Source organism: Spodoptera frugiperda, chromosome 4 (assembly GCF_023101765.2).
Source record: "Spodoptera frugiperda isolate SF20-4 chromosome 4, AGI-APGP_CSIRO_Sfru_2.0, whole genome shotgun sequence".
Classification (NCBI taxonomy): Eukaryota; Metazoa; Arthropoda; class Insecta; order Lepidoptera; family Noctuidae; genus Spodoptera; species Spodoptera frugiperda.
The window spans coordinates 234,420-254,680 of record NC_064215.1 but is presented as its reverse complement, the minus strand read 5'-3'; the positions used below and the strand labels follow the sequence as shown (position 1 = coordinate 254,680).

The window sequence follows — 20,261 nt, the reverse complement described above, 5'->3', positions numbered from 1 at the left end:
TGAGGGGGAAAATCATCCAATGACTTTTCTCGCCCTGGGCGAGGCGAGAGGGAGTGTTAGACTCTTACTGACTAAAAACCACCCCGTTCCTACTCCTGCTTTTCGAACCGGAGCCCCGATAAACCCGCTAGGTAGTCCGCAACTCCGGATCAGGCATCAGCCCTACTGGACCCCATCTATGGTGGTCTGATGGCTCTTTGAGGTGCTTCCCGCACGCACGGGTCTGGTTCTGTTCGGGCGGACAATTCTTGGTTAGATCGACGATCACCTAGCCCTGATCTGAGGATCCTCCTTTTCTTAGGAAACTTTACTTTCTGTTCCCTAAACTGATGATCTAGTAGTGATTGAGAGTTTGCCTTTACGTGGTATTTACTCCAGAGAACGTCTACCCCACATCGGTTCTTCGACAAATATGACCGGCCCACTGCAACTGCAGCTTGCTAATGCTTTGAGCTATGTCAATATAAATATTAAGTTTAATATTTAAGACTACATGTAATTTATCCTGTAAAGAATTTTTGAATAAAAATTTATTTATTTATTTATTTAATAACTTTGTATCTGTTAGATCGTTTTGATAATCTTTAAATTCTTTATCTATGATAAAAATAAGGTCCGAAAGTGCCTAGCAATCGACAATAACTTTGCCCTCTAAATGTGGGACTCATAATGTAATAATTATAACTAACTAGCAAACTCGGCGAATTCTAATGATTTTCCCTGCTTTCCTGCTTTTTTCTCGAATTTTTCCTGATTTTTTTGCCCGAGACCTTTCCAAGGAATGCAAAAACCGTGCAAATAGGTTCGTTGCGTTCTGGAGTTATAGGGTCAGGAAGGAAAACCTGACTTATTTTTATATAATGAGAAAGCAAAGGAGCTGACGGGTCACCTGATGGCTAAAATTTATTACACCTAAAATTTGTTCTAAGAAGTTTAAAAACTCCAATAAACCAATATTTTTTTTAATAAAATTAAATTAAATTACCGGGAATTAATAAAAAAATCTTACCCAATATCCTACTAATCATACGTCATACTTAATGAATGCAAAAGTTTGAATGTTTGTTTGTTTGTTTGCTTGTTACTCTATCACTTTAAAACGGCTGAAGGGATCAGGATGAAATTTGGAACAGGGATAGATTATTATCCGGGATAACACATAGACTACTTTTTATCCTGCAGAGAAGCAGCAGAAGCTGACGCTAGCAATCATATATAAAGTGTGTGTTTAAATTAATTCGTAAATTAACTATAAATTACTGTGTTCTCGCGTAAATTAATGGAGAAAAGCTCTACTAGTTTCGAGTCACAGAGGGACTCTTCATCATGAGCAGCGTGCGCAGACGCGGTAACGTCGCGCAGCTTACTGAGTAGGTAAGCTACGTACGAAGTATGATAAATTTACATGAGTAAACCGTGATTTTTACTATGTCTCACCTCACCACAATAAACTGTAAAAAAAAATTAAGTTGAAAACCCTAAATGACACAAATCGACCAAAAACAAATTCCAGGATTAATAAAAATAATAAAAAATAACACCCTAACTGTTCCTTAGTTATTTTCCCCATTTAGAATTAATATTAATACCTGCCTTAGCTACAAATAAAAAAAAAACACATCGCAAAATATTTAAATTCAGAACCCTTCTGAAGTACGCAACATACCGTATAAAAACCGTTCAATGTGTAACTACATTCACAGCACAGAACAATAATAATTTAGTGTCAAAATGACTCTCCCAGTGAACAGACGTGTTGTCGGATTATTTATTAATTTATTTATATTTTTACAAACAACAAGTGGACAGTACCAAATACCTGATGTGACTATAAGTGCGTTAAAACCGCGAGGATTTCGCGCCTCAATACCAGGTTCGTTGACCTTTAACTATTATTAACCTCACTTTTATTTTCTTTTGTTGTCTATGAACTTTAGAATATCAATGTTTTGATATCACTATCACTACATAGTATAAAACAAAGTCGCTTTCTCTGTCCCTATGTCTCTTTGTATGCTTAAATCTTTAAAACTACGCAACGGATTTTGATGCAGTTTTTTAATAGATAGAGTGATTCAAGAGAAAGGTTTATAATATATGTATAATACATGCATAATATATCACCATTGCACCCATGCGAAGCTGGGGCGGGTCGCTAGTTGCGTTTTAAATAATGTTAAAGTAAATAAAGTAATGAGAAAAGTGTGAAAAATTAATATTTTTCCAAAAATAAATACTAAAATGTAGTTACTTAACTAATTATGTGGTTCTTAGTTTATAAAACAGTTTAAAACGACGTATAATAGTTTTTTTATTCAATTAGCACAATATATTCTAAGTATGGAACTTCAATAGATATGTTTGTTCATTAATTTTGATAATGTTATACGAATAACTATAAATAAGTAGCACGAATCTCATATACATATTATAATAGCGGTATTTTGTAAACAATGGATGCTACATTGCAGTTCTACTATTCTTATCCCATTATCCTACTAAATGTGAAAGCTTGTGAGAATGCATATACAATTTATATACATGTATATGTATATATGTATATTGTACTTATACATATAAACTACTAATCGGATTTGAATGAAAGACTCACGGGCGCTTGTACGTTCAATCAATATATAAGCCAGTGATCGCAATCAGAGCAATCAGTGTCCATATATATATAAGCCATTTGAAAGAAAATTATCTATAGATACTTTATTTCTTAGTATGACAACTTATAGCTAAAACGCCAAGGAAGAGATATGATCCCCGAAGTGTTAACTACTTTTTTCAACCATGATTTGCGTCATTCGGTAATTCCCTGACCAAAAAGTTAAGACGTATAACTATATTATAAGTTCATGTTAAAGTAATTATTATTCTTGGTTTTTTATAGTCTTGGAATTCTTAGTAGTAGTTAAAACTCATGACTGAACTTGATTTGGTAATCTTACTAATATGTATTATAAATGTAAAAATATGTAGGTTTATTTGTTACTCATTCACGTCAAAACGACTAAAGATGTCGAAATGAAATTTGGAATAACGCATAGGCTTTTTATCCTATAGGAACGCGCGTGAAGGCGCGGGCAGAATGTAGTTTAATTTTTCTAGGTTAATTTTAAAGTTGATTTGCAGAAGTAGGAACGGGGTGGTTTTTAGTCAGTAAGAGTCTGACACTCCCTCTCGCCTCGCCCAATGCGGGAGAAGTCATTGGATGAATTCCCCCCTTAAAAAAAGGATGGGAGAAACATTTGATTATAACCTTCTACAAAAAAATAATTCATCGTAAAGTCAAGTGATAATATTGCATTAATCGATTCATTACTCACAGTGCTACTATTATTAAATTTGACCCCGAAAGGTTAGTGATGTAACAAGAACATATTATCGTATATTTGCAGTATTAAGCGACACTTTCCTCATGAGTTGTCTACTGTAAATTACTCATTGCTCGCTTGCATTGTGTGAGTGAGGTTACCGGAGGCCCAATAACCCCCTTCCCAATACCCGATTCTCCAACAACCCTTAAATTCCTACCTCCAAAAGCCTGGAAATGCTCTTGTTACGCGGCGATTGCTTACCATCAGGTGATCCGTCTGTGCGTTTACCAGCTTATACTATAAAAAAACTTTAAGTGGGTGTAGGAAAAGCTTAAGACATAACTAATTAAATTACCTTAAGTTATTGCCAAATTTCATTCAAATCTGTTTAGTAAGGTGAAAGAGTACCAATTAAACATAGGTACATATTACATCCTCGCAAACTTTTACTTAACCTATCGAGTGTCAACACGACATCATACATTTTTCAAGGTCAAACACGCCACGAGTTAAAACAATAAATTTTGATAAATCTAATTATTATTAACATACCACTACAGTAAAACGTCTTCCTAACAATATAAATAAAAAAAAGAATAATTATGATAATCGAGCCAGCAATTCTAGAGATTAACGCGTTCAAACAAACAAAATGTTCCTCATTTACTTAAATGTACGAGAAAATAAAAGTTCACGTCACGATAACACCTATTAATAACGAATATAAAAAAAAACTGTGATTCCCCTTCCCCTGTAGTTTTATCTGACTTGTATACTAAGAAATAAAATAAATATGAGGTCGATACGCCAGTGAGAAGTACGGTCTTATCTATTTAATATTCTTATTTACTTAATAAGTTATTCATAGTATCAAGTACTTGCCTAAAAAATGTTAAATAGGTATATTTTTTTATAAATTCATCAGTAGATCAGGGCCATGTTTCTAGTTCCACATTAATTTGATTGAATGACAGATTTTTTTATGTAATAAGCCGGCAAACGAGCAAGGGGATCACCTGATGGTAAGCAATCGCCGCCCCCCGTGGACACCTGAAACACCAGAGGGGTTACAAGTGCGTTGTCGACTTTTTTGAGGGTTGTAAATTTAAGAGTTGTTGGGAAATCGGGGGTTGGGTAGATTGGGAAGGGGTAATTGGGCCTCCGGTAACCTCACTCACATAACGCAAGCATTGTTTTACGTCGGTTTTCTGTGAGGCCGTGGTATCACTCCGGTCGAGCCGGCCCATTCGTGCCGAAGCATGGCTCTTCCATACTTGGATGGGCAACTGACTGTCTCTCTCTGCAGGCATGATCAAAGGTACTGCACTATGATTAAACAAGTTTCCATATTTTTCCAGATGCACCAAACGTTAGTCTGTTCGTCTTCCAAGGGAATGTGAATCGTCCTATAGGCAGTACTGATGTTGGGACCATTTCTGGAGAAGTGCTCCAACCGAAGGATGGATGGTGGACGGTGGAAGAACCAGGCATAGAGCTGAAGATCGGGGATGTTATTAATTACTACGTGGTGGTTACCGCAGACAGAGCTGGTTATATTAAGGATAAACTTAGCTATACTGTTACAGGTTGGTTTGAAGATTATTTTTGGTAATGGTGGTCAGTGATTAAAGATCTAGGGGCTACGATGTCCCCAGCCGTTTCGAGAGATACTCCGGGGTTGAGGATCACACAACTATCTCCGGCGATTGTAAGTGCGGGCCTGCGGACGGTCAGCAAGGGTAACCCGCCGCCTGACCAGAACCAGACCCATGCTTGTGGCGCGTCGCGAGTCATGATTGTGCTTGGTGTAAAGATAAGAACGGTCATCTATTACGATAAATCTAATATCGTAACTGTACAAAACGATGTATCATTGACATAATCATCACGATTGGCACCAATTGATGCTAATAAGTCTTAAGGTCTTTTAATAAAGACTCTGGAATTACCAATAATTCCATGGATCCACAGATACATTTAATCATCTAACAACAGAAACCCCAGCGCCAAGTCACGGGCAAAAGCTTCCAACTAAGTACAACATGATAATAACTCCTAATTTCATTTCCAGCTCTTGAAGACCGGACACTAACACCCAACACCCCTCCACCGCCTCCACCGCTTCGGCCAACACCATCCCCCCCAGAATGCAGACCAACAGCGACCCTAGTCCAGGGCGGTACCGCGTGCGCAGGCCAAACCATATTCGAAGAAAATTTCGACAATTTCCGAGATGACATCTGGCAGATTGAACAATATTTACCGTCTTCGCCGGTACGGTACCTATATCGTCAATTCATACACTTTTATTTATTTAAATCATTATCGTGCATGTTTTTCCCCTTAAGTAAAATGTTCCGTTAGTTTTTTAAGAATCATAATTAAGTTAAGGGGGATAATTAGGTTAACAATTTGTCACCAATAAAGATAATTGTTGGACGTTCCAAAAGTACCTACTTACCTAAATGCTTTGACTTTGACTCTCATGTGATTTTGAGTACAGTGACAAGCTTCATGTTAATGTATAACTAACCACGAAATCCCTTATTTGGACGAGACGACCAACGCAACAATTATGAATGCTGTATTTCTATACTTCGATATTCTTTCAATCTTTGAAGGCTTTGAACCCAAACAAAATATTTAACAAAACCCATCAATGGATGTTAAATGTTTTGTCCGCAAAAACTAGGTTATACCTCTTCACTTGCATAGTAATTCTGCACTTAAGTGACCAAGGTCATTGACACTGATTCGTTTATTTCTTAAAACCGGTTGAGGTTGAGCACACCTCGGGACTTTTTCTTTCTTGACTCACTTTAGCCTTTAGTACCGTTTTCCTTAGAACTTGTTGTAATTAGAATTAAACGATCGATTCAGCTTAATTGAGGTATTTGATTCATGTCGGTGAATACCCTTTTTTGCTTTTACATTTTGGAGAAAGAGGATACAGGCTTGAAATACTTTCTAATTACTTTAGCATTAATTCGTTAAATACCTTTAAAGATTTTTTAAGGAAAGAACCGTCTTTAGTAAGTTAGCGTCCTGGTGAAACATGTCATAATGATTTGATAATGCGTCACTATTAGAGTAGTCAAACGCCATGTGGTAAAGGGTTAACAGTTTCTTTTTAACAAATACTGTTCGACCGACTAATCAAAGCGCCGAACGCGGTTCCTTTTCGATTACTTTAAACGTAAAGCAAACTCGCACTAAGTGTACTGTGTATACATATGTTGTGACAACCACCTTTTGACATTTATCGAGACCTTTATAATGTCTACTACAATTAAAAACTGTCCATTCCAGAACTTCCCATTCGTCTCCTACCAGCGCCTGAGTTCAGACCCGACCGTGTCGGTGTCAAACGGGGAGCTGCGCATAGCTCTCAACCTACAGCAGCGTGTGCCAGGGTTCAACGCAGACTCCATCTTCACTGGATCCCTCAATCTTTACAGTGGGTAAGTCCTTATTGACTTACTTAACATACCTCCGTACTCAGAGTCATTTAATGGTGACCTCACATACCGCCGTACTCAGAGTCGTTTAATGGTTCTTTAACTCAGTCCATAGCAATTGTTATCGAAACAAAATCGTTACTAAGGAATAGTTTAAGCAAGCAGTAAATGTCTTTGAGTACGGTAGTAAACCCGTTGTATGCTGGAGAGCAGATCTGCGCGAGACACAATGTGTTTTCTACTGTGTCTTATATACCCGTAAACCAGAGGTTAAGTCTTTGACTGCCAATAGAAAACTGTTGAAGGCAAATCCTACGCTAACGTCGGTCACCGGTGACCACCACGGCGTTCAATGTGTTAAGGCCGTTTGTCCCATAGATGGGACAGAGGGCGTCCACAGAAAAGTACATTTTAACACGTTCATGTAACTCCCTCTAAACTAAATATGTGATGATATATATATATATATATATATTTTTATGAAACACGCCGGTAATCGAGCAGGCGTATTACCTGATGGTAAGCAATTCACTTCAAACACCAGAGGCGTTACAAGTGCGTTGCCGGCTTTTTGGGAGTTAGGAATTTAAGGGTAGTTGTTCGGGAATCGGGGATTGGGAAGATTGGGAAGGGGGAATTGGGCCTCCGGTAACCTCACTCACACAACGAAATACAACGCAAGCGTTGTTTCACGTCGGTTTTCTGTGAGGCCGTGGTATCACTCCGGTCGAGCCGGCCCATTCGTGCCGAAGCATGGCTCTCCCACACTTATATGATATGTGATGATATGCTTAATACTATTTCCAGATGCACGTCCCCAGCCGCCGAGGCGTGTATGAAGCAAGCCTCTGGCGCCGACATCCTGCCTCCCATCGTTAGCGGCAGAATCATCTCCAAAGGTTTCGCCTTCACCTATGGAACTGTCACCATAAGGGCTAAACTGCCGCAGGGAGACTGGATTTACCCAGGTAAGGAAATAAAGAAAAACCTTTTTTTCTTAATATCTGTTCGTTGACGCTTGACCGCTATCTCACCTGATGGAAAGCGACTATGCGGTCGACGATGGAGCGCGCTTACTTAGAAGTAACCTATTCACTCTTGACTTAACTCACTCACTAGGCTTATAATTTACTCATTATATCAGACTAGCTGACCCGGCAAACTTCGTACTACCTCAATAATTTTGTTTTCACTCTTTTAAACCTTCCCTGGACAAATAATTTAAGACCGAAATTTGCGAAATCGGTCCAACCGTTTTAGCGAGACTAACCGACATCAATTAATTTTTATAATATAAAAATTACTAACATCAAGGCTGCAGTTATCTATTAATCTTTTATACCACGGCTGTCTTTCTATATAGTTCAAAATCATACACAATATTCATTTCAAAATCTATACTAATATTATAAAGCTGAAGTGCTGAGTTTGTTTGATTGTTTGTTTGTTTGTTTGAACGCGCTAATCTCCGGAACTACTGATCCGATTTGAATCATTCTTTTTGTGTTGAATAGTGCATTTATCGAGGAAGGCTGTAGGCTATAAAACATCACGCTATGACGAATAGGAGCCAAGCAGAGCGGGTGAAACCGCGCGGAAGTAGCTAGTTAGTTTTAAATAAAATTGGTTTTCAGTTTTGTTGTAAAACGTAAGAGGACGGGCTACGAGCCTGTCACACTTTTTTATTTTCAACAAAATATTGGTATAAGTATGACATGTCATTGTATATGAATCGAAACGATATCCTATGCTGACATGGTCTCTTGGACTATTGTACGGATTCCTAGAAGAACGCGAATGTACGATCATTTCATGTTCATAAGAACTTATATTTTTTACCATGACTGGCAACCAATGAACTAGTACTTCTTAGCCTTGACTTGCGGGGAAAAACATTCGAGCTAAGACGGTATGCAAATTAATCATTGAGGTTGTCCATCGAAAACCGTATTATTAAACTATTTTAGCCATTCATAAGTGGAAAGAAGGAGTAAGACTCATTATGATTTATCTCATTGTTAGTGAATATGTTTTTACCGTATATATCGTGGTGGCCCGGAGGCTTAAGACGCCTGCTTCTCATGCGGCAAGTACCAATGTACGTTCTCCGAGTTATATGTCCTTTCCAAGATTATTTAGACACCATTGACTGACGGTGAAGACAAAAATCGTGAAGAAATCGTGAGAAAACCAACCAATTTAATTATAATTTCTAAGTGAAATCGCCAACCCACATTGAGCAAGCGTGGTGGTGATTATCGAATGCGAGAAGAGGCACATAAATCACGCCTCCGTCCAAAAAAACATATCTAGGTTTAATTACAAAAATTGGTTGATTACAGAAATGCTCCTGGAACCAATTCGGAACAAATACGGCAGCCCCCACTACAGCTCTGGGGTGCTACAAATAGCATCAGCCCGTGGCAACAAGGTGCTCAGCAGTGGAACTACTGATTACTCTAATAAGGTAAGCTACCTTAGCTAAGCTAAACAGTATTAGTATTTAGTACCTATCTGTACTATTTTCATGAAATGCGACAAATAGTGAAAATGTTTTTAGATTGCAAAACACTGCAGAATATAATTTTGATTGTTATTTGGTATCTAAGTGGACCAGCTAAACCACGTTCAGATAGCCCATTGCTGGAATATGAGGTGCCTCTACAAAAAAGGACTCCTCTAGTTAACGACAATCTCTATGCTTAAGTGTGATACGATGCTTGAAATCAGATTTAGATTTAGATTTCAGCCATGATCGTCCCACTGCAGGGTAAAGGCCTCCCTACCTTCCTTCCACTCCTCTTTGTTTAAAGCTTTTATCAACAACTTTTTAATTCCAGGTTCTGTTCGGTGGTCCCATAATGGACCTGCAGTGCCACGACACATTACTGAGCAGTAGAACACTCACCAACGACAACTGGGGAGACAGTTACCACGAATACTCCGTCCGATGGGCACCAGGTAACTAGAAACATCATTTACCTTCCTTTCTTTCTTCAAAACAGTATTTAATTTAAATACCACTAACAAACGGTGAAGGAAAACATGGTGGGGAAACCTGGGCTTATAAGTTTGAAATCGTCATTCCGCATGGTGATAAATGCTCAAACCTCCGTGTGAGAAGAGGCCTTTGGTCAGCAGTGGCCACTTTTGGCTGTTGATGATGATGATGACTTTCTAGAACACTCATTAGCCTTGTAACTCTTTCGCTATTGTATGTGTCCGTGAGCGGCGCTGATTGCTTACCATCAGATGACCCGTATGCTCGTTTGCCTCTATTAAAAATCTATTGCTGGACAAATTAAAAGCCTCTCCTATAACACATCCAATCACTGTCTCTTTACTGTTAACGTTTCTCCATCTTTTTCTTTTGTAATTAATTTTGTTATTTTCACACAGATCGGATAACACTATCAGTGGACGGAGTAGAGTGGGCCCGCGTGGAGCCCACAGCGAGTGGGCTGCGCGGCCGCTTCCCTGCGCAGTGCACACAACTCCCGCGCAACTTGCTGCAGTTCGGATCCAAGATGGCGCCCTTTGATGATTATGTGAGTACCATTTTTTTACCAAGTTCACATATACATTACACCCAGACCAAATAACAATTTGTGGATCACACAGTATTTTGCTTCGAGGCCACCCGGCCACCGCACAAACCATAAAGTCACGCAATATTATGCACCTCGTCATGAACTGCCTGTGACAGTCTGAGGAGTATAAAAGAGATATCATGATATGCCATAATCTCCACGCTTAACAAGTGATTTGAGACCACAATATGGAAGATTCTGGTTTATCAGAGCACTGATACCTATCCTCTGTACTTTAGTCCCTAAGTCAACGCTTACGACTCTCGCGGTAAGAGAAGAGATGATAAAATGTCTTCTAATTTACCACAACGACATGACAATAATAACGTCCATCCCATATATCAAAATACTCACAAGATACCCTTTTACTCTCAACTCCACAGTTCTACATCACGCTAGGAATGGGTGCAGGAAGCATCACCGAGTTCCCTGATGGAGTCAAGACAGTCAACGACCGTCCCAAGCCATGGAGCAACCCTGGGAGGAAGGCCCTCCTCAACTTCTGGCAAGACATGGACTCCTGGCTTTCAACCTGGAACCAGCCCCAACTCCTCGTGGACTATGTGAAAGTCGTCGCTCTGTGATAGTACTCGTAGTTTCTATGGAACCAAATATTTTAAATGAATGATCAATAGCACTTATGGTAGAACTTGTCAATAGGAATATTTGTGCTATATCGAATCGGGTATTTTTTTGTTAGTTTTTTTAACCGTTACCCCACACTAAGATTTCCTCCTGTGTGCGTTTAAAAACATAGAAGTTCACATACACATGACACCCAGACCCGAAAAAACAATTTGCGGTTCACACAAAGTTGCTCCGTGCGGGAATCGAAGCCACCGCGCCCAACTGTACAGTCAAAAATATGATGATACCAAACTTATTGGTTACTTACATAAGTGTGAGATTCGTATACGAATGGTACTACCTAAGTGAAAGTTTTATTGAGGTAAAAAAAGAAGAGAATTAAACCATTTCAAACAATATGACACTGCAGATAATGAGCTGACTTGATGCCTAAATACTTAATGCGAAGTTAGGATCAAATATGTACTAGAAAAACTAAATAAATATTTAAATATAAATAAATAATTTCTAATATAAGTGTAGATGGAATTTATAAGACTGCTAATGAAATTGTCTAGATTGTATGATAGCTATTGTATCAATTATGAGTGCGGCTGTCTTGTACGTGAGTCATTTTGTTTTAAAATCCGCCATCATATCGTTTACTTTTTATTAAAGAATTGTAATATAATAAATTGATTTAATAAAAATATGTCTTTTATTTCAAAAAGTACATACTCAAAGAATATCAAAACTTTATTTTATAAAGAAGAGAGATTACGTTGAAAAGTGTGAGAATGTGGCCTATCTAACATTATGGGAATGTCTGGTGAATCTGTGTAAGTATGAGTAAATTAGGGTAATTGGGAGACTCTGGATAAGTATGAGACAGTGAGAAAATGTGGATAGACAGGAGAGACAGACACTCTCAAAATTTTGAGAGTGCGGGTAAGCGTGAGAACATTTGGGTATAAGGGCCAACTCACACCGAAAGAGCGGCGAAGGGCAGCGGAGCGCAGCGACCCGCTCGGTGGAGAAGGCGCGAGGATTCCCGTGACTGCTCGAGAAGTCGCTGGAATGCGCGAGAAGTCGCGGGACACCGCGCGCCATCTCGAGCCCGCACGCGATGAATTCACGGGTCGTTCTATGCGCAGTTCACTTTCAATAAAACTCGAGGAAACTTGTGTTTATGCAGTGAAAATGAGTATTTTGGATTTAATTATTATTGCACATATAAATAATTATTATTGCGAGGGGCGGGATATTGCAGCGGCCGCTCGTGACTGCTCGAGCATTCTCGGGAATTCCCGAGAATGCTCGCGCAGGCGCACGGCTCCGTTTATGGAATTCGCCGGAATTCCTGCGGCTCCGCGGGCATCCGCGCGCCTCGTTCGAGTTTCTCATGCGATAATAGTATTTATAATAATAAAAATTAAGTTAAAATTCTCATGACACTGAAACTGCGCTCCGCTTCGCTGCCCTTCGCCGCTCTTTCGGTGTGAGTTGGCCCTAAGTATATAAGGGTGAATCGGCGAGTAAGTGTTAAACTGTGGATAAGAGAAAGATTCTAAGTAAATGTGAAAATACGTGCTTAAGTTAGTCTCAAACTGGTGGGTGAGTAGGAATAAAATAAAAACAGCAAACACATTTGGAACTATTTTATTTGCACGGTGTACATGTCTGCACAGCTAAGATAATAGAATTCTTCGCTATACGAAACATTAACGTATTTGACTATCATTTTGAGGGCTGGTCACACTGTTTAGAAATGTCAACAAGTAGCTTAGATCATGCGCAAAGATCGGTAGAACAAAACGAATTGGTATTTGTGCATTGAAACATCAACCTTAGGAATACAGCCCAAGGTACATTTCTCTTAAATTGCCTTCCAACGAGGAAGTTAGCAACTTAAACCAAATTCTTTGCAAGTAATCCTGGTTAAATTAAACTATAAGTCCATTAGTTAATCATTACTAAACAATGCGACCACCAATTTATTATAACTGTAGCTATACAGAACTGGTTTAATCCACAATTTCACTATTTTACAAAGAGGTGAAAACAGTTTGAGAAAATGTATTTAGAATACAAAATATTGGGTGGGATTGTGACCGTTGTGTTTTTTTCTCATACTAGTTTTAACCGATTTATTTAATAGGTTGATGTTATTCTTCATTATGGTATTTAGTTATGACAAATGTTTAAGAGATGGCGCGAATGACAAAAGATGTATATTGCCATCACAACAGCCAAATGCCATTAACAATTATTGACATAGACTTATGTTTATTTTTATCTCTTGTTACTCCCACAACGGTTACAACCCCACCCAACCTTATAAAAGACTACAAATACTTTGATCAATTAATTGATATTACATTAAATATTTTTTATTTTAATTTTTTTGTTATAATTTCAAATACATTAAAATTTGTAACCTCCTACGTCATTTCAAAATGCCCTAAGTGCCTTAAATTACTACAGAGAGTCAATCCCTACTTAACATTTACTTGTAGGTAGTTTAAAAACATCAAATATCTTAATAATAGTGAGGGGACACGTCTAGCGAATACCGATATCGATATTCATAAATCGACTTTTGATTAATACAATAAAATGTCGATATTCGCTAGATGGTGCTCCTGCGATAGTACAACGATAGCTAGAAGATAATATAAGTCGCAGAGACACAAACTTACAGATATGACTCGGGATCACATAGAAACATTACATCCTATCACTTCCATTTCATTCAAACTCACGTCTTTTGAACTACTCGACACGAATATTCAATGATTACTTAAAAATATCTGGTGTTAATTACAAAATTATTCCTATGAGGGAGATAATAAAAACAGAATTATAAAAAATATACGACAATCGCACGACAACTGTCAATTAATTCACATAATATTACAACATCAACAAAATTGTATGTACTTAATAATATAATAAAATTAATAATGGCAAGTCGTTCAAAAGTCGCGTCGAAGATCATAAATACTTAAAAGCAGAAGTTTTGATACGATTTCATAATTTAACTAATAGATAAAAGGAATTACATTTGACTAACAAATATTATGACATCTGTGACGTTACGTTGTTCTCCTAGTGCAATAAAAACAATCGTTTTAAAAAACTTCATATACTAGAAACGGATCCACTAGAAATAATCTACGTTGAAATTATTGTTTCGATACAGTAAATACAAATATCGATACAATATATCGATATATCTTTCTACAGACCGTTGACAACACTAGTTCTTCTATGTTGACATTGGCATGTTTCTCTGATTTTCATGAAATACACATACAAATCCGTTTCTAGAAGACATTATATAGACAAATGGACAAAATAATTGTAGTCAGATTATAATACATAGCGCCACCAACTCTCGTACAGTCTTCCAAGCACCTTATTAGACCAAACAAATGAGATTTACTAATTACAGTACCTAGCGATAAATATTGCACACGATTTCACGACCTTAATATCAAAGAGACATTACAGTTTATTTGTATATAGCTTTTTACAATGACTCACCATCATTATCGGTACACGTGACACCTTGGTCGATTGTCTCTTTCTAAAAATCGATGCGCAATATCTATCGTCAGGTACTGCACATTTAAAGAACAAAACTTGCCTGTAATTCTCCGAAAAGGGATAGCCAGAGGAGTACTTGTGGTACATCCATTGGTTAAATTTCGTTACTCCCAATTGTATTGTTAAAATCAATAAATTAAGACCTAAATTCTACTGTAATGTGTAGAATTTTCGGCCGTTGTCAAACCAAGTACTAAAATAAAGGGGACATTATTAATGAGTGAGATCAGATAGACTGCAAAATGTCACACTTTTACGGCTAATAATAATAACCGATCTCTTTACAAAATATTTGTCACTGATTTTTTCATTAACGTTAGTCGATCCATAGATAGTATTCTTGTACTATCTGTATTTTTATTTGATATTTTTCAAATTAGCCTCTATAGTAACATTTTTCATGATTAAGAGTCCCTCTGTGACTCGAAACTAATAGATCTTTTCGCGATGTATAGTATGTCTCACGATAGTTATTATATTATTTTTTTGTTTTTTTTTTCGGTTGATAATTGCCAAAAGTTGGAGTTTATCAGTGAATCTGATCTCACCAAGTTTTACTATTGACATTGTAGACAAAAATAACGGGATTTAAATACAATAAAAACCTTGTAATATCATCCGGGGCCATATTATTGATTATCACAGCCGACACTCACTCCCAAAACTAAATTGTTTCAAGGGAACATACTGTACGACTAGAATTTTAATCTCATGTCCTTTAAGTAAGAAAACATCTTGATTTTAAGAAATAACGACTGGATTTGAAGTACTTATTATTACTTGAGGCTAAAGATCGTTTGAATGGGGACGATCAGGCAATCATTAGATAGCCAGATAAACCTACAAAACGTATAGTTGTATCGTCTGCCAAGGTAAAATAGATCTTATTATACGCACTCAAAGTTAATTTTCCCATAAAAGACATAAGATTAAAATTCCGATCGACGTACGTACATAAGATTTGATTGAATAGGACATCATATATACGACATTATAATAAGAATAATATAGTTTTTATATTAATTTGATTAGGTTCATTAATAAGAATAATATTCATTTTTTTCTCGCTAAAATAAGCTGTTTTAAGCTATATTACAGCTAACAGATTACATCGAGTAATATTATAGGGTTTATTATATAATTTTTACCACAATTTTGTTAACCCATTCTTGGTTACTCTGCCAATTTGGGAACGCCTAATAGTTAAGGGTAGACACTGTATTCTAAATTACAAATAAAGAAACACATTTAAAGACAAAACCTATATGTTTCTTTTGACAATTAATGGGTTAAAATTTAGACCGTTAGTAGTTATTTTTAAAAAAGGAGTATTTTAATAACTCCTACACACAACGCGTTTTAGGTATTTTTTACAGATTTAAACACTGAAATTTTCAGTATTTACTCATGAAAAAGAAGCCTAGAATTCTAGACTCGTGTTCAAAGCATTTTCGTTCTAATTCAGGTCTTGATACAGTCTGAAATTCACGCTGCAACATGAAGGATGTTGCATGTAACGTTGCGCGTTGCATGTTTTATATGTGAGATAGACATAGTATTTAACAAGTATACTTTAGATATCATTAATTTTAAATTACATTTTGTCACTACATAAAATGTTTTTTTTAGGTATTTTAATTTTATTTCCCCTTTGGGTTTCTCTACCTAGATTTTATACAGAATGAAATGTTGATGCCCAAACATTTTTTTGAAACTATGCGTCACACGCTTATATGATGATTTCGCATAGATATTATTTAATATCATTTTCTTTAGATAATTCAATATCTATGGTCCACAAACTCTAATACATTTTTTTAATTTTTTTAAGTGCCAACATTTATATTGACTTACTTTATACATTTGAAGTAACATTAGCCTCTACAAATCCGTTTACAATTTATTCAAGCAATTGTGAATTTTATGCCATAGGCATAGAGATGATGTTGAGTGAAAATATAATTTTGCATGAACGATTTATCTATACACCTTATTCTCAAGACAATACAGCCCAAAATCACTTGATTAAATCGTGATTTTGTTTATAAGCCATTCTATATTAAATAATATATTCAATTAAAATGTTACGTTTAAAATATTTTCTCAATAAATTAAGATTTCCTAAAGCGATGAGAAGCGATTCAAGCTGCTTTTTGGTGCTATTCACATAGCGATAAGCTAAAACAATTTGTGTGACTACCATACTAGATGAACGAGATAGATATATACGAGTTATATAGCGCTATCCCTCTCTAACATGACATGAATATACCCGTTATATTTATATTTTATTTAATACATAATTACTTATGTTATAGACACTGAATTTCTAGCTGGGTTTGCTAGTTAGAAAAATGTTTTTAAATGGCAACACTGCGAGTTAAATACCAATATTTTAAGTGTTCTATTCGATAAAATAGTTCGCACCTCTATCTTGTTGCTTGTAGCCAAACCCAGCCTAAATTACGCAAGAACATCTAATATCATAATTTTATTCACTATTGAAGCTAAAAAAACTTCTAAAATATTCAAGCGAGCTTGCAACACCGATTGCCTAAATATAACATTGAGAGAAATAAATATTAATTCATATATTTTTAAAACGACATACTTTCATAACAGAAGTGCGGTACACCTCTAAATTTTATCGATATTTTTGAGAAGTTGATACGTTACCGTCCCTTGAATATATCGATTCACTATTATGTGTGATTGAAGAGAAAAATGGCACTATTCGATATTATAGAGTCATAGTTTCATATTTTTTTAACACTGGATATTTAAATTTAAATACTGTCCTAAAATGTAGCTTTTTTCTTTCACTTAGTACCAGGTTAACATAAGACTTTAAACGTCCACTATTACCTGGCCTACCATTATTAAGACGTTTCATACAGTGAGAGGTCACAAGAACTGGTATATTGACGGTAACGTGTAAATTCATAATGAAGGAATAAATATTAAAATAAGTCATAATATAGTCACTGGTGCTACCATCTAGCAATACTAATATAATTCATATTAAGGCTGAGATCTTTTACATAGAATAAATGAAATAACGATGTTCGCATGGCGGCGCCACTGTAGCAAATAAGTGTCACGACCATTTTAATTGATTGGTCTATAAAATTGCGTTAATACATTTGAACATGACTTAAAACGACAGTGGCGCCACCAGATATAGCGCAAAATCTAGATTTTGTATTAGAGCAAAATTTTGGGCTTCATCTCAGCCTTAGTATTATATAAAGGAATGCTTTTGTCGACACGAGTTGTGGTTCAAGATTTCATCAATTAAAACCTTTTCACACATTTTAAAAGGTTATAGAACATATTCTTTTGAATAATTCCAAGATATCATAATGGTATTAACACTGTCATATTGATTACATAACTATTGTTCATTTCCATGTCAAAATGTCATAATTTTAAATGCATAATTAAAGAGATATTCCTCTTTACTAAACGACCCTAACATTGCAGAATATCTTATCACTATTTAAACGATCTAATGAGATTTGATAATATAATAACAACATTCTATAAACATAACTTAGTGGATCACTCTGCAATGTTAGAATGCTCCAATTGTCTACATACAAACTATCTTACTACAACATCAACGTACATAGCACACCCATATACGACAGACACGTTTCAACATAAAAAATGAACCAAAAAATATCGAATTCGTGTCACGCATAAAAAAACACCGTTCGAAAATATACACTTACTTAAGAAACAAACTAATTATCAACAACCTCACACAAAAATACTGCGGTAATTTCTAAAAACTCATAGGAATATCGATTTTTCCGTCGTATATGGAGAAGGGTGGAGTTTGAGACTCAATCTCAATCTCATTCTCACTCTCCCGCGACTCACTCACTCCCGCGACACTCAAATTTTGAAAGTTTATAAGTCCCAATGTGTTTGGTCGAGCGGTCGGGCCACTTACTGCGCCTTGTGTCATACAAAGTCCATGGCGTCCCGGGACTTGCCCGTGAACTTACCTGCAGCGCGCTTCTTCAGGCTTCGCTCAATCAGCTTCTTAATTTCGCTCACTATGAACACGCTTGACGTTAGACTTACCAGGAATATTAAATCTGGAAATAAATTAAGAAGGTTTTAATTACAAACTCTCACAATGTAAGCGTAAGACAAAAAATCGAGATAAAATTTTTGTTTTATATGCAACAAAAACAAATACAGAAAACAATATTCCAATCTTTGTCATCAGTAGAGTGTGCTAATGAGCATGGGGCAATATAGTTTAATCCATTTAGCAACGAAACATTAAAGAAGTGATTGGAATAAACAAGTTATAATAATTTTTTTATTACACCTAAAGTCACTGTCCGATTTTATCCACAATATTTAACATCTTTAAAAATCAAACCACGAGAAAACAAATTAAGTATAATAACCCCAAAACATAACATACCATGTCCAGTTAGCGCTTCAGTTTGGAAAACGTTCTGCAGCGGTGGGAAGTATATAACCAACATCTGTCCCACGAGACTGAGCGACACCGCCACCAGGAACATCTTGTTGGAGAACAGTCCCACTTCGAACACAGACTTGGTCTGGGACCGACACGAGAGCGCGTTGAACATGTCGAATAGAACGAAGCAGGTGAACGTCATCGTCGTGTCGCGGGGAGTTATGCGGGAGTCCGACATCTGGAAACAAATATTTTGTATGATTATGTGAAATGAAGAATAGATAAGCATAAGGGAATAGGTTGAAAGGATCAGAGAGTGGATATAAAATTACAGTGTGTGGAAGTAAAGATAGGAACGTGATGGGAGAGTGAGTGAAAAGCAGAATGAGAGGTAAGGAAAATTAATAAATAAGAATACAAAGATATAGAGGCTGGAAAGGGTTAAAGAAGGAGTAATTGGGTATGGGGTGAAAGGTAACACACGCAGAGAGGGTTTCGAATGAAGGAGATCGGGAGAAGAAAGGTGATTGATAGAAGTGGAGATAAAGATTGACGGGGGAAGGAGTCAGTCAGTCCTCTTGCCGGTATGAGACATGATAGAAACCACATCTCGCGTAGATCTGCGTTCCGACATACAATGGGAAAAGAGGAAGAGAGATTATACAATGTGATAGGGGTGAGACTTCTAACCCGTTAAGGCTGAGTACTACATCTAATTTTATCGACAAAAAAAAATATGCGGCGTTGAACCCCTAATTGAAAATATTAAAAAAATAGTGTTTTTTTTCGGTAACGGTATTTTTTAACGGGTTAGAAGTCCCACCCCTATCACATTGTATATTATGGCGGGTAGAGTAAGAGAAATTAGATATTGTAAGACCTAAGAAGAATCGTTAAACCGAGTTGTTATGACGTACCTCCCGGTTGAAGACCCAGAGCGTGCCGGCGATGATGATGGCGGCGGCCAGCAGTACGTTGAGCAGCAGTGCGCGGGAGATGATGCGGCGCGACGTGTCCCGCGGCCGGCGCCGGAGCACCGAGTGGTCCACCGGCTCCACGCCCAGGGACTGCGCCGGGGGACCTGCGGGGGAGCATGGTTATATATCATTTGTTAACTATTGATATTAATGTGTTTTTATTGACGTTACTGAGAATACGCAAGGACTGCCATATATATCCTTTTAGCAAAGTAAAATACTCTTTGCACCAGACTACTCGCCGCGAGCGTCGAATAAAGGAAATAAATATTTAACAGGAACTGAGAATAGCA

General features: G+C 36.9%; 2 protein-coding genes across 4 annotated transcripts in view; one reads left to right on the top strand and one right to left on the bottom strand.

Annotated features, from left to right (window-relative positions):
• The first annotated feature begins 1,706 nt into the window (after window positions 1-1,706).
• On the top strand, window positions 1,707-11,648 carry LOC118272681 (beta-1,3-glucan-binding protein-like). The gene is made up of 9 exons (XM_035589314.2): window positions 1,707-1,873; window positions 4,682-4,909; window positions 5,395-5,597; window positions 6,633-6,784; window positions 7,589-7,749; window positions 9,124-9,248; window positions 9,622-9,742; window positions 10,181-10,329; window positions 10,755-11,648. Exons 1-9 carry the CDS (start codon window positions 1,732-1,734, stop codon window positions 10,953-10,955), a joined length of 1,482 nt encoding a protein of 493 aa, XP_035445207.2. The 5' UTR covers window positions 1,707-1,731; the 3' UTR covers window positions 10,956-11,648.
• A 933-nt stretch (window positions 11,649-12,581) lies between these two features.
• The window catches only part of LOC118272463 (calcium-transporting ATPase type 2C member 1), a 60,875-nt gene continuing 53,195 nt past the window's right edge, over window positions 12,582-20,261 (bottom strand). For all 3 annotated transcript variants that reach the window (XM_050693530.1, XM_050693529.1, XM_050693531.1), the window contains exons 16-18: window positions 19,909-20,072; window positions 18,992-19,229; window positions 12,582-18,653 (exon numbers count right to left, since the gene is read on the bottom strand). In XM_050693530.1, coding sequence (XP_050549487.1) covers window positions 18,517-18,653; window positions 18,992-19,229; window positions 19,909-20,072 — 539 coding nt within the window. In that variant the 3' untranslated portion in view covers window positions 12,582-18,516. The remainder of the gene's footprint in view (window positions 18,654-18,991; window positions 19,230-19,908; window positions 20,073-20,261) is intronic.